The 14523-nt window shown below is 43.8% G+C and overlaps 1 protein-coding gene across 1 annotated transcript; it reads right to left on the reverse strand.

Moving 5' to 3' along the window:
• Positions 1–287: 287 nt before the first annotated feature.
• Positions 288–1160, reverse strand: olig3 (oligodendrocyte transcription factor 3). The gene has a single exon (XM_085369120.1). It carries the CDS (start codon positions 1158–1160, stop codon positions 288–290), a length of 873 nt encoding a protein of 290 aa, XP_085225246.1.
• Between the last annotated feature and the right edge of the window lie 13363 nt (positions 1161–14523).

Here is a 14523-nt window from a genome sequence, read left to right on the forward strand (position 1 = left end):
TGTGCAACGAAGACTCAGTTAAACACAGCAGGAGCGCGGTGTGTATTTTCTTTCCTTTTTTTTTTTTTTTTTTTACCATCAACTGGCAAAAATCAGTAGTCTTTATATATATAGTCTAAGTCCTTGTTACAAGGAGGAAAGAGGCTTTTCTGTTATACGCCAAACAAGAAAACAGACTAAACAACAACATGCACCAGTGAGGCCAAATTCCCCCTCATGCCCTGAATTATCTATTTACAAACATCATTACATCTCTCAGTCTCTGCTGCTCATCAGACACACGGGCATCATTTCATCCCGTCTTTCCCCTCCCCTGAGAGTCTCGTGAGGCCGGTAGAGGTGATGGGGATGTGTGGAGGAGGCGGAGGCACCTGGCAGATGGTGCAGGGACACGGCAGCCCAGCCCAGTGTTGGAAACCGGAGCCCAGCTGCAGGGCCGAGGGCGCAGTTGGAGCCCCCTTCATCAGGGAATGGGGTGCTCTGATGGACGTGAGCCCCGGCAGCGCGCTGGACAGAGTGGAGGACGTGGAAGAAGACAGCGCGCTCCCGAGAAGAGGGTGCACCTGGTGAGCGGCAGCGGCTGCTGCAGCGGCGGCAGCGGCGGCAGCGGCGGGACCTCCGGAGTGTCCGCCGGGGCCGCAGTGGAAGGCTGAGTGCTGCCCTCCGTATATCTCCCCTACCAGCCGCTTCATCTCGTCCAGGGAGCTGGTGAGCATCAGGATGTAGTTCCTGGCCAGAAGCAGCGTGGCGATCTTGGACAACTTCCTCACTGAGGGCCCGTGCGCGTAGGGCATCACCTCGCGTAGGCCGTCCATGGCCAGGTTGAGGTCGTGCATGCGCTTCCTCTCCCGGCCGTTAATCTTGAGACGGAGATGGTACATTTCCTCCTCGGTGACTTGCTTCTTCAGTTTATACTTGTTGCTGCTGCTGCTGCTGCTGCTGCTACTGCTGCTGCTTCCCACCGACGCGGACTTTGCTTCTCCTGAGCGCAGGTGCTCGCCCCCGCTCATCTTCTGGCGCTGCTGCTCGCCGCTCTGCGTGGAGGAGGACACGGAGGAGCCAATGTGGTGATGATGGTGATGCGGGTGGTGGTCACGGAGAAACATGCCGTCCATGTCCGGGGATGAGGCTCTGCTGCTTGGGCTGGAGTCTGAATTCATTTTATGAGTTTGCTTCCGAGGTTGTTGGGTAGGAGGTCGCTGCTGGCTTCCTCCCTCTCTCTCTCTCTCACTCTCACTTTCACTCTCTCCCCACACTCTCCCCTCTCAGCTTTTACTCCCTGCCTCTCCCTTTCTCTCTTTTTCCCGAAGCCTTTAGTCACTCTGGTCACCTGATGTTGCCTGTATCCCTCCTGTCCCGTGCTTCTGTCCTTATCACATCGGTTCCCACTTTGCGTCAGTGTCTGTCGACTTTCACTCTGCGTGTGTCTCTGTAACTCTGCGGTGAGGGGGACACTGATTGTGGGTATTTATACGCGCGGACAGACAAAAGCGGCTTTCCTATTCATAACGCCTAGTTAGGAAGATGACGTGCCCGTTAGAAAGGGGGCGGTGTGCTTTGACTGTCCCAGTGACCGCGGTGCGCAACCATTCACTGCCATTGTCAGAAAACTGTCGGGGGCACCGCGCTTCTCTCCTCTCCCCTCCACTTCTCTCGTGGAAGGGAAAGTTGCTCTTCCTGGAGAAACCGGTCAGTTTTCTTCCTTAGTGATTTTTACTGCACAAAGCACACGCGGTTTATTATGAGATCTTCCCATACTTTACGCACACACGCACCGCGATCACATCCCAAGAAAGAAGAAATAAATTTTGAAAAGAGAGCCGTTTAAAATTGTTGTCAAACGCAACTGCAGAGATCATGCTGCATTTTTGTAAAAGAAGAAAACCTCATCAGCCTCACACACACTCACACACACGCTGTTCACTTTGTATCGGACGGTCAAAATTTAAGCCAAAGTCTCCGAGGTTCCGCCGGTGGCCGCCTGAGGGAATGACGAGGAATGGGAAGGGAAATTGCTTTTCCCATTCAGCGGTTAGTGCTGCCGCAGGGGTGCAGGGCCTCCGCTGGGACGGAGGTAACATGCCGGCTCCGACTCGCGGCACTCTGCTGGCCATATGGCAGCATGCGGATGTCAGAGTTTACAAGGCTGTGCCTCATGGTCCAACATCTAGCTTCCATGTGCTGAAAGCACATTATTATTATTATTATTATTATTATTATTATTATTATTATTATTACTGGAGAAACTACTGGAGAAAATGGAAAAACATTCAAACATTGAAATCATTTCAGCAATCAATTAAATTTCATTATAAGCTACTTAAAATACAATATTAGCCAAATACAAGCCATGCACAGAAACCACGTCTAAAAAATTTTATACGACAAAATGGAAAGACATGCCAAACCACAGATGTGTCAAAAACAAAAGGGAAGAAAAACTACTAAATCTTAAAACCAGTCATAAAAATTCTGTATTGTCAACACGCAGTGAAAACAGTCAAAACGTTAGTTTTTATCCACTGAAGCAAAAAGCTGATCTTTCAATGTGCATTAAAATATTGGGCGAATGGTGTAAATTGAGTCAGTATTGTCTATATTGAGCAGCTGAGAGTGCTCTCTCCACTCTGAAGAGTCTACTCCAGATCTGTTTTGTCGAGGTGGAGTGGGGGAACGGGCCACCAACAATAACATGTGGAAGTAACTGAAGCACTCTTCCTCTGACCAACCACCTCAGCATCCCTATCGCTCCATCTGTCTATCCGTGCCTCCATCCATCCATCCGTCTGCACTCTCACCCACCCAGCACTTCAAACCCCCGATAATAAAGTCTGCCTCAAACTCTGCTCCGTGCTTCATCCTTCACCAATGAGATCCCCCTGGTAGAACAGTAAAAATGTGTATTCACAGCCTCATTGTTGGCCCAGCAAAAGAGCCCCTCTCATAAAGGTGCTGCCAATGCAAAGAAAAGCGCTGGTCGGCTTTGCTCTCTCTTGGTGGCATTTGATAGTGTAAAGCTTTGAATACCAATTGCTTGAACTGGACATATGTGAATCCCCTGTAAGCCTACTAATCCTGTCCCCAAGTGTTTCTTTGTGTGTGGGGCAGCCTCGCACACCCAAGAGAAAGTGTTCCTAATCCGGCCAATGTGGAGAAATGTGTGAATGAGAGGGGCAGAGCAGGTCTGTTAGCATGTGTGTGTGTGTCAGATATCAATCTGTGCAGGAACACATGCTTTGCAAAGGGTATTTTTTTGCTTATGTATTTTAGTGTTTGTGAGTGTGTGTGTCCATCTGAGGCCTCTGATTCAACACCACCAGGACACTGGCCTAAATGAAGGCAGTTATTCACTGTTCCCCACACTACTGTCGCAGCAGGTCGCCCATAATGTGCTCTTTTCACTGCGTAAGCTCCTCGTTTTCCTTTTATTCCTCTGTTCGTATCTTTTTTTTTATCTCTCCCCCTCTCTCCTCCTCTCACACTCTTTTTCACTCTCTGTACTCCTTCTCACAAGATTCTGGTTAGGGTTGCTTCTTCTCTTGAAACCCTCTCACATTTTTTTTGTTCCTCTCTTTGAGAAGTGGCTCTCTGCCCTCTCGCATCAGCTCTCTGGGCAGCAAAAGGACACAATCACAGGGACCCAAATTGAGCCAGCACTATTGCTTTTTTATCTTAGATGTCACCGTTTGAATGTTGTACATATACCATTCTGTAATGCATGTGTATTAGGCATCACAGGTTCATGCAACGTTGGGTCATGAGAAAATTGAGTGTTGCACATGTGTGCATGTAGACAGAGATGCCTTTAAATGACTGAGATATATAGAAACATTTCTGATGTGTCACCAAAGAGCAGGAAGTAGGAGGTCTGCTTAGATTACTGACCCCAAAAACACAAGATAGTAACACAGTTAAGTCCATAATAGGTCATTTACAGTTTTTTTTATAATGTTTGCATGATGGTTTGGTGGTTAACACCATCACCTTAAAGAAAGAAGGTCCCAGGTTTGAACCCATCAGCTGGCTGAGGGGCTTTCTATGTGGACTTTGCAAGTGACCTGTTGCTATTTACCTGTTCATCTTGCATCCTGCCTGGTGCACCTGGGATAGGATCCAGTAGAAGACGACAGACAACTAAAAGTTCAGAAGATCTTGTTTATTATGATCTCTAAAGGCCCACAGAGTTCGAGTCAGATCCTCCATTTAAATGTAAAAACATCTGAAAAATAGCAACCAGTCTCCTCTTCATCTACCTCCTGGGAGGCTCCGGCTACTAGACCACCTCTACTAGTCTCAGGACAGTCCACAGTGACTGGAAGCTTCTCTCTGGTAGTTTGTGGTCAGCAGTGAGTGTCTGTGACACATGACTGGCTGAGTATCTCTTACCTTAAAGAACAATGACACACATACCTGAGACAATAAAGAAAGTAAAAGTCAGAGCCAAAGATAATAGCTGATGTCACTGGTATAAAAAAGAACTAAAAATTTTATGTGTTGAGTTCTCACATACTCTGAAATGCAGAACGGGAAAGATCGTCAGGAGTTAGACATGTTTTGTCTCCTCATTTTGCCTCTTTGTGTTCTTTCTGCTTTAGTTCACATGGAGTAATCGTCTGTATATCAAACCATGCTTTACTTCAGTAAAGACTGTAAACACTTACCTGGTCTGTGGAGGTGGGCATATGAGTCTTCACTCTGTGACCTTACACATTTATTTATGTGCTGCAGGACCTCATTAGAAATCTTGTTATGGCTTTAAGAGATTAGAGCTTCACCGGGACTCTCCTGAAAGCCAAAATATATCATCATAAATAAGATGAAGCTGTTAACATTATTTTTCAAAAATCACCAAAATGTAACATTTACTGCTGAACAATTTTGTTAAAACGAACTGCTTGAGGCTACAAGACACTAACAATTAATTTGATTTAAAATTGCTTTAAACCCTTTTTCTTTGCTGCATATTAACAAAAGTTGGGTTGTGTGTTTTATATTGTAGAATTTTTTTTTACTTGTAGAGTTTGTCTTTTGTGCCATCTCTTCTGTATCTGATGCTAACTTTCACTTTAAAGGACTATCAAAGGAGTAAAATGTGAATGTATCTGGCATTGGTTCATGCCACATACTTTAACAAATTAACAAAAAAAACAGAAATCTGACAGTAACAGACCACAGTACGTCAGGCTGAAGGACATCACGTCTGACACTGTGGTCAGCAGCACAGGAGCACCACAGGGAACTGTGCTGTCCCCTCTTCTCTTCACCCTGTACACCTCTGACTTCTGCTACAACTCTGAATTATGCCATATTCAGAAGTTTGCAGATGACACGGCCATCATGGGGTGTATCTGGGATGATCAGGAAGAGGAGTACAGAAGTCTGGTGAGGAACTTTGTCGCATGGAGTCACACAAACCACCTGCAACTCAACACCTCAAAGACTAAGGAACTGGTTGTGGACTTCGGGAGGTCCAGAGAAGGTCCACTGCCGGTTCAGATAGAGGGGGAGGAGGTGGAGGTGGTCAACAAGTACAAGTACCTCGGGCTGTGGGTGGACAATAAACTGGACTGGTCATGCAACACAGAGCACCTGTATAAAAAAGCCCAAAGCCGACTGTACTTCCTCAGGAGGCTGAGGTCTTTTAACATCTGCAGGAAGCTCCTGAGGATGTTTTACCAGTCGGTGGTTGCTGGAGTACTTTTCTATGCTGTGGTGTGCTGGGGGAGCAGCACAGCAAAGAAGGACTCATCCAGGCTGGAGAAACTGATCAGGAAGGCTGGCTCTGTGGTCGGCATGAAGCTGGACACTCTGGTGACAGTGGCAGAGAAAAGGACACTAAAGAAACTGCTGGACATTATGAACAATGCTGGGCATCCTCTGCACACGGCCATTAACAATCAGAAGAGTCTGTTCAGTGACAGGTTGCTTCTCCCCAAGACAAGAACTAACAGACTTAAAAACTCCTTTGTCCCACATTTGTATTATATATGTGTGTGTGTGTGTGTGTGTGTGTGTGTGTGTGTGTGTGTGTGTGTGTGTGTGTGTGTGTGTGTGTGTGTGTGTGTGTGTATATATATATAACAATTCTGTAACTGTAACTTCGGTCGTTGCTGTGCTTTTTTTTTGGAAGTCGAATTTCCCAGAGGAACCCACCCGAGGGATTAATAAAGTTCTATCTTATCTTATCTTATCTTAAATAAATAAAAATTCAATTATATTATAGTTACTGATGGTTCAAATATAATTGCTCACACAAACCTAAAAATGTATTGCAGTTTTTGCTGAGAGTTATTCTGACTTTATTTAATATGGACCTCCATTAACATCTATATAAAAGTGAGAACAGAAACCTAGAGCCGTTCATTTGTAGCAGTCAAGTAACTGTATGCTCACTGTCTACTTCATAAGTTACACCTTGCTAGTACTGTGTTGGACTGCCATAATTCTTTGATACCATTTGAGCACAGTGAACTCATCATCGTGTTCAAGAAACCAGTTTGAGATGATCTGATCTTTATGACATAGCGAGTTTTCCTGCTGGAAGATGCTATCAGAAGATGGGTACACTGTGGTCATAAAGGGACGGACATGACCAACAACAGTACTCGGGTAAGCTGTGGCATTTAAACAATGTTCAGTTGGTGAGGCACAATGTGCGTGTAGATATTTTCTCTTTTTCTGACCAATCTCTGTAAACCCTAGAGATGGTTGTGTGGAAAACCACAGTAGATCAGGAGTGTCTGAAATAACAACCACACCACATTCAGTCACCTCAGCAGGTGGTCTTGACCATATGTACATGCCTAAATGCATTGGGCTCCTGCCATGTGGCTTATTAACTGTGGTGAATGATTTTCAATCTATATTTCTTCCTTCTTCAGGAGGACAAATGTGTTTTTATGCTAATATAATCTAAAAAAAAAAAAAAAGAAACTTGTAAATTCTTGCAAATAGTTGAGCTGACAGTGGATAGTTTGTTTTTCTTACAGAAACGTTGCCTACACATCATTTTACTGAATACAATCCATGCATGAATAACTGTGGATGTATACTCCTTTCATTTTACCCATCAAAGACACCATCAAACCACAGTTTGAAGTTTCACTAAAAGAGATTTCGCTTAGTTTGAAGTGTTTGAGTGGCAGATGGAAGACAGCAACAGGAGTATTGATATCTCACAGTGATGCCAAGCAAAAACCGTAAAAAAAAGTAGTTCTGAGATTTATTTTTCTAAATGATAGGTCAACATTTGAAAAGTAAAAGATGTACCGCACCTCTCAGATATGTTATGGCAACTTTTAAAAGCTTGATTTTGCCTTCTCAGTTTTCTTTGGGTGAATTGTGGGTAAAAGAATATCAATAAGATTTCTTCATTCCTATTTTGTGAAAAGTAAACAAACCTTCAAATTATAGCAAGCCTTTAATTAAGGAGATGATCAAACGATTAAAATCTCGTTAATTACAGACCTCACAACCATCTCTGCCAACATGAATATTGAGGTCCTAATTAATATTTGTCGGGCTGTTTTGTTCTTGGAAGACACTGGCGTTAATTAGGCAAAAACAAGTCAAATTAACATTTCAGTAATGAAGAAACATACCTTCATGTTCTTATTTCTCTCTGTCTGAACACACTCTGATACAAAATTGGCATCTCAAAGCTTTCTGAGGCATGTTTTTATCAAACAGAAGCAATGAAGTTTTCAGACACATATTTTTCATCCCAATGCACGACTGATCAATGTGTGCAATTCTTGTTTTCCTTATTGAAAACAATTTTGGAAAACAATTTAGTTTAGAATCTTTGCTACATATCAGTGCAAGAAATCTTTTACATCTTTAACAGTTCTTTGTCAAACATCAAGTAAACACCTGTGACCGTTAAATGACAGCATCCTTTTGGTGCATGCTTGGACTCCTTGATGCACTGCTGCGTCTAAGTCAGATGTGTTGTAACACAACTGAGAGATCAGTGTATATATTGTACTGTATACCTGAGCATTGGCCTAAGGACAACAGACTTGAGCCGTACATAGCAAAGCTATTAACACCAGCTACATCCTGCATCTTGTGTTAGTAGCGCTATAGCTAGCTTGGTAATCAGAACCAACAACCCCACAGTGTTGGTGTCTATGCCCACCCAAAAATGTCCTCTCTGCTGATATACTCTACAACAGTAAGTCAAATTAAATCATGCCATTTGGTAATGAAGCATCTGATCTGCACGAGGTCAGTAAAGCTAAAGCTAACAGACCTTCACAGACCTAAAGCTAACCCTTCAGTTACTAGTAGCTTAGTGCATTTGAAGTGATGGCACATGAATGTCAGATGTCTATTCATATTAATGTACAGAATTCACCTGCTTGCTGCTACTACTGCACATTCACCCAGTGTATATACTATATATATATAAAAAAAAAAAAACACCCAGCACGCCCCTGCGGGCGGTTTATCCTTCAAGCTCGGGTCCTCTACCAGAGGCCTGGGAGCTTGAGGGTCCTGCGCAGTATCTTAGCTGTTCCCAGGACTGCGCTCTTCTGGACAGAGATCTCCGATGTTGTTCCCGGGATCTGCTGGAGCCACTCGCCTAGCTTGGGAGTCACCGCACCTAGTGCTCCGATTACCACGGGGACCACCGTTACCTTCACCCTCCACATCCTCTCGAGCTCTTCTCTGAGCCCTTGGTATTTCTCCAGCTTCTCGTGTTCCTTCTTCCTGATATTGCTGTCATTCGGAACCGCTACATCGATCACTACGGCCGTCTTCTTCTGTTTGTCTACCACCACTATGTCCGGTTGGTTAGCCACCACCATTTTGTCCGTCTGTATCTGGAAGTCCCACAGGATCTTAGCTCGGTCATTCTCCACCACCCTTGGGGGCATCTCCCATTTTGACCTCGGGACTTCCAGGTTATACTCGGCACAGATGTTCCTGTACACTATGCCGGCCACTTGGTTATGGCGTTCCATGTATGCCTTGCCTGCTAGCATCTTGCACCCTGCTGTTATGTGCTGGATTGTCTCTGGGGCATCTTTACACAGCCTGCACCTGGGGTCTTGCCTGGTGTGATAGACCCCAGCCTCTATGGATCTTGTACTCAGAGCTTGTTCTTGTGCTGCCATGATTAGTGCCTCTGTGCTGTCTTTCAGTCCAGCTTTGTCCAGCCACTGGTAGGATTTCTGGATATCAGTCACCTCCTCTATCTGCCGGTGGTACATACCGTGCAGGGGCCTGTCCTTCCATGATGGTTCCTCGTCTCCCTCCTCTTTCTTGGGTTTCTGCTGCCTGAGGTATTCACTGAGCACTCGGTCAGTTGGGGCCATCTTCCCAATGTATTCTTGGATGTTCCTTGTCTCATCCTGGACTGTGGTGCTGACACTCACCAGTCCCCGGCCCCCTTCCTTCCGCTTAGCGTACAGCCTCAGGGTGCTGGACTTGGGGTGAAACCCTCCATGCATGGTCAGGAGCTTTCTTGTCTTTATGTCAGTGGCTTCTATCTCCTCCTTTGGCCAGCCTATTACCCCAGCAGGGTACCTGATCACGGGCAGGGCGTATGTGTTGATGGCCCGGATCTTGTTCTTACCATTCAGCTGACTCCTCAGGACTTGCCTGACCCTCTGCAGGTACTTGGTGGTTGCAGCCTTTCTAGCGGCCTCTTCATGGTTCCCATTTGCCTGCGGGATCCCCAGGTACTTGTAACTGTCCTCTATGTCTGCAATGTTGCCTTCTGGTAGTTCAATCCCCTCAGTTCTGACTACCTTCCCTCTCTTTGTTACCATCCGACTACACTTCTCCAGTCCGAACGACATTCCAATGTCATTGCTGTATAGCCTGGTAGTGTGGATCAGTGAATCGATGTCTCGTTCACTCTTGGCATACAGCTTGATGTCATCCATGTACAGGAGGTGGCTGACAACTGCTCCGTTCCGTAGTCGGTATCCGTAGCCAGTCTTGTTAATGATCTCACTGAGGGGGTTCAGGCCTATGCAGAACAGCAGTGGGGACAGAGCATCTCCTTGGTAGATCCCGCACTTGATGGTAACTTGTGCTATGGGCTTGGAGTTGGCCTCTAGTGTTGTACGCCACATCCCCATTGAGTTCCTGATGAAGGCTCTTAGGGTCCCATTGATCTTGTACAATTCTAGGCATTCCAGTATCCAGCTGTGGGGCATTGAGTCAAGTAACCCCGGCGGAAGGGGCTACATGAATAGGATGAGGGACCTATGGATATATATATATATATATATATATATATATATATATATATACACACATATATATATATATATATATATATATATACACATATATATATACACATGTCGAGGAGCGTGTCAGGTTACATTTCACTGTGTGTTATACTTGTATAACTATGCATGTGACAAATAAAGAACCTTGAACCTTGAACCTTGAATCTATATATATGAGCTTAGCCCAATGAAAAATTATGCTCCGGGACACGACTCAGTAGATTAGAGGTTGTGATTACTTCATGAACTGCTGTTAGATTGCATTAGATTGAGGTAACTAGCATGACTACCTGGTGGGTGCATGGCGATGACTAGTGATATGGATTAAAGAACTTGAATTTGTTGGATGGCCTGTACAGGTGGTAGGAATGGGTGATGTACCCTTAAACCATAAGATAGTTTAAGAAAATCTGTGAAAATGATTTTTATGACTATATTAAAAAAAAGTAATGTTTTTTCTTTTTGAGCTACTGTCACTGATGACACATGACCTAACTCAAAGTGTAAATCTATCACCACCAGATGAAAGCAGCAGCAACATTATTGTAAAATAGCAGTGATACAGCATAAGTACAAAAGTAACCAAGGTAGGTAGAGTTTCCTCTGGAAATTTTAGTAATACTTTATAATACAGCCCAAGAAACGAATGGAATTTTCACCTCTTTTACTTGATATTATGGTGTAATTATATTTACCAACATATACTTGGAGGTACACTAGGGGCTTATTTGTATTAGTGGATCATTCATGATGCACACCAATGTAACACATAATAAAAATGTAAAAAGGCAAGGTTAAGGCACTACATATACTGCCCATGTGCCTCACATGTTAGGCCTTGTCTCGTTTTCTCAGGGAAAGCAAATGCTTTATATCAGTATTATCATGGTTTGACAGCATTTTCATCACATTAAAATTATACCAGCATTGTCTTAGATAGTATAATATGTTTTGTCAATAAGCAGTACTGTCTTAAATATGAATTAATTGGATTTTCTACCATGCAACATAGTTTATAACCTCTGTTTTGTTGGATGTCTTTCAGGGTGTGTGAGTGCAAACCAGGAGTGAAAGTGACACTATGCACGCTGTTAGTTATACATTTTTGGAATTAATTAGCTTTTTTATTAGCTAATTACAATATTGGATCATGTTGAGTGTTGATATTAATATTTTTGCTCTAAAACGAACTTAACTGCAATTTTAATTTATTTCTTTAACCTTTAAACTCATCCTCTTCAGTATCATCCTCCCTTTGGTCATCAGTCATCCTCCTCCTCATTAGACTCACACTCATACAAGCACACACAGACACACACACACAGTTACACACACACGGTTACACACACCACCAGCACTTAACCAGCCTCCAGCCCAGCCCACCAGCTTTTGCAACAAGATTCTCCTTTTAACTGTCCCTTTCAGCGTGGGACAATTAGACACCTCCCACCGCCTCCTTTCAGGCCGCAGCTCCAGCCTCGCCTCCTCTCCTCCCCATTCTGCTCCCTGTTTCACTTTGTGTCCGCTTCGCCCCCTCGCAATGGGTGCACATGACCAGAAAATGAAGCAGGGGTCTCTGCAAGCGGGGAATGAAAGCGAGTATGTTTGTGCGTGTTTGAGAGAAAGACAGAGAGAAGGAGGGAGATTAACATGTAAGATTTAAGCTGATGGGGTGAGGGTGGGTGAGCGGGGTTACATGTAGAGATCAGATCAGGTCTGATCTGTGCACATGTTTGCGTGCATGTGTGGTTCAGTGATGACTGCCCATCCATCTCAACCCTGGCTGTATAACGCTCACCATCCACACTGGGTTATAATGATTCACATTCACAAATACAGTCCCTTCTTTTAAACATATGTATGTTGGACGGCAGACACACTCATACACACTCGATTAGAGGAGTACTGCAGGCTGCAGTGTCTAAGGCCTGGATACTGTTAGAGAGATTATCACATCATTAACTCCTAATGAAAAACCAATTCAGACAGCTCCCCCCCGGCGCTCTGTGTTCGCTAGGTAGCAGGGGCAGTGAAACATAAGCCATCCATGCTTCTTATTCATTGAAGCTCTGGCTCAGCATGCTAATCACACAAACAGTCTAAAAAGAAAGAGAAGATAGAAAAAAGAAATATGAGCTTAACTAATGAGTGTTACTCCCATTAAAATCATTTAGGTACCAGGATAGTCGTAATACTAGAATTTCATATGGATGCTCAGGAAAATACGCAAAAAAAATGCCATATAAATATCAGTTTATTTACACATCATTACTGTTGTTGCTTTATTTATAGCCATAGGAATTAGCTGCTAAGCTATGGGGTAACGGTGTCTTTGGCTGATCCTGCTACAGATCGATCCTCATGTTTGATTTGGCAAAATTTAATTCCAGATGTGTTTCCTGATGCGACCATCCATTATCCAGGCTTGAGACCAACACCAGCAGTAGTAATACAGTTGCTTGGGATACTTTGAGGCTGGGTTTGAGGCTATCAGCAGGGGTTAAAGTGGAATATCACCGGTGGGAACCAAAAATTAGGTGAGCACAGTGGATTTTTCATGTGCAGGCTGTGATCAGCTGACTTGTGCTGCTACTCCCATGGTTAGCTGTTTGATCTTCCACCTGCCAAAGTGTCCTCGGGCAAGTCACTGAAGTCAAATTTGCTTCTGATTGCATCCTTGCACTACTAGCAGGTGGATTAATGGCAGCATGTCAATAACGTATCTGACTTATGATCCATCACAATTAATAGGTTAGTATAATGCATGAAATACAGAAAGAAAGTTACAAGTTTTCTTGGTTGGTTTGCTGTCTTGCACAAACTAGTGAGAAATAAAATCCACAGAGACGTCAAGGAAGCTTGTTAACAGTCACATCAAGGACAAATAAATCCTGTTTCAGTGAAATCTCACCAATACTCCACGAGGAGTAGCGAGTCCCCGTAAAACAACCTGTATTACCTTAAGCACAGTGTGGTTATAGACCCTTGAGGTAGTCATTGTGTGCAAGTTTCACAAACATTTGACCTATAGTAGCAGCTAAAATTGTTCCTTAAAAGGTCATATAGGCCCCTGCAGCTGTGCTATATTTATTTCTCGTCAACACTAACTAATATTTTGAAACGATAGGTGTCTCCACTTAAGACAATATCACGTCAAACGAGCTGATAAGGAGGAGAAAAAGTAAAAAACAAAGGCCGAGACTTTGTCGAGGGGTTTTCTTTGCAAAGTTTTTAAACAGTTGCAACAACTATCTGTGTGTATTTGTATGTCTTTAAACCTTGAAGGGATACCATTAAAACTGTGGCAAAAACCAGCATAATCGTACACTTGTGTCTTCAGCCCAGCAGCTACATCTGGCCATGTTTGGTTCCTCAACTCTTCAAGGTAAATGAACACAAATTTTGTGCATTACAGTAAGAGATATCTGCCTTCTTTTTGAAACCATCGCCCCCCGCTGGCCACTGAAAAGAATGGCATTTTAAGGCACTTTCACTTTGGTTTCATTGTTCAGACCAGAAAATCTATGTCCATCCTTTATATACAGCCTATGCTTGTGTCTCAGTTAATAAATCAGCAGCAGGCAGGCCAGCCTGTTTATCATCTCTTCTTGTCAAAGCTGAAACTGGAGTTTCTTCTCTGATTTGCTGATGAAATGAAATTTTCTTCATAGCTTAATAGGTAGAGTTTGAGAAAGAGGAAGTTTATGGCACCAAAATACCAGACGGTGAGGAAACAAAATCATCCGTCCTGTGACTCTTTGCCTCGTGACATCCTGTCCTGTGTACAGCAGTTTTATAGTAATGTGTCTCCCCATGCACTCTTTTTTTTTGAGCGTTTGAAGGCACGTGCGGCGTGTGTATGTGTGTTTTCCTTGCACACAGCAATAATAAAAAGCACATCAGCACAGGCCACATTTTTCAAGTTTGTTTGACGCATTTAAAATGCTAATAACTAGTTTATTATGTGCTACATCAAATGCAAATGTTCTGTTTTACTGCCACAAAGTTCGGTCGACGTTAGCATTTGCATATCTTATGTCTGTCTCCTTAGCATGCATGGAGGAACTGGATAGCGGGCAGACTCCCAATAAATAACATTAACAGGCACATTAGATAAACAAGCTCCAATGATGCCGCTATTAGGAGATGCAGAGGCATAGTCGGCTTAAATGTAGGTGTTTGACACAGCAGCATATGGTGTGCAAATTCCCCCAAATCAACCTAACGCCAACGTTATCTGGAAATGTCAGGGGAGCAGACGGATTGAAAAAAC

This window comes from Diplotaxodon limnothrissa, linkage group LG13 (genome assembly GCF_057381915.1).
Source record: "Diplotaxodon limnothrissa isolate DT_005_m linkage group LG13, D_limnothrissa_male_GT1.1, whole genome shotgun sequence".
NCBI lineage: Eukaryota > Metazoa > Chordata > Actinopteri > Cichliformes > Cichlidae > Diplotaxodon > Diplotaxodon limnothrissa.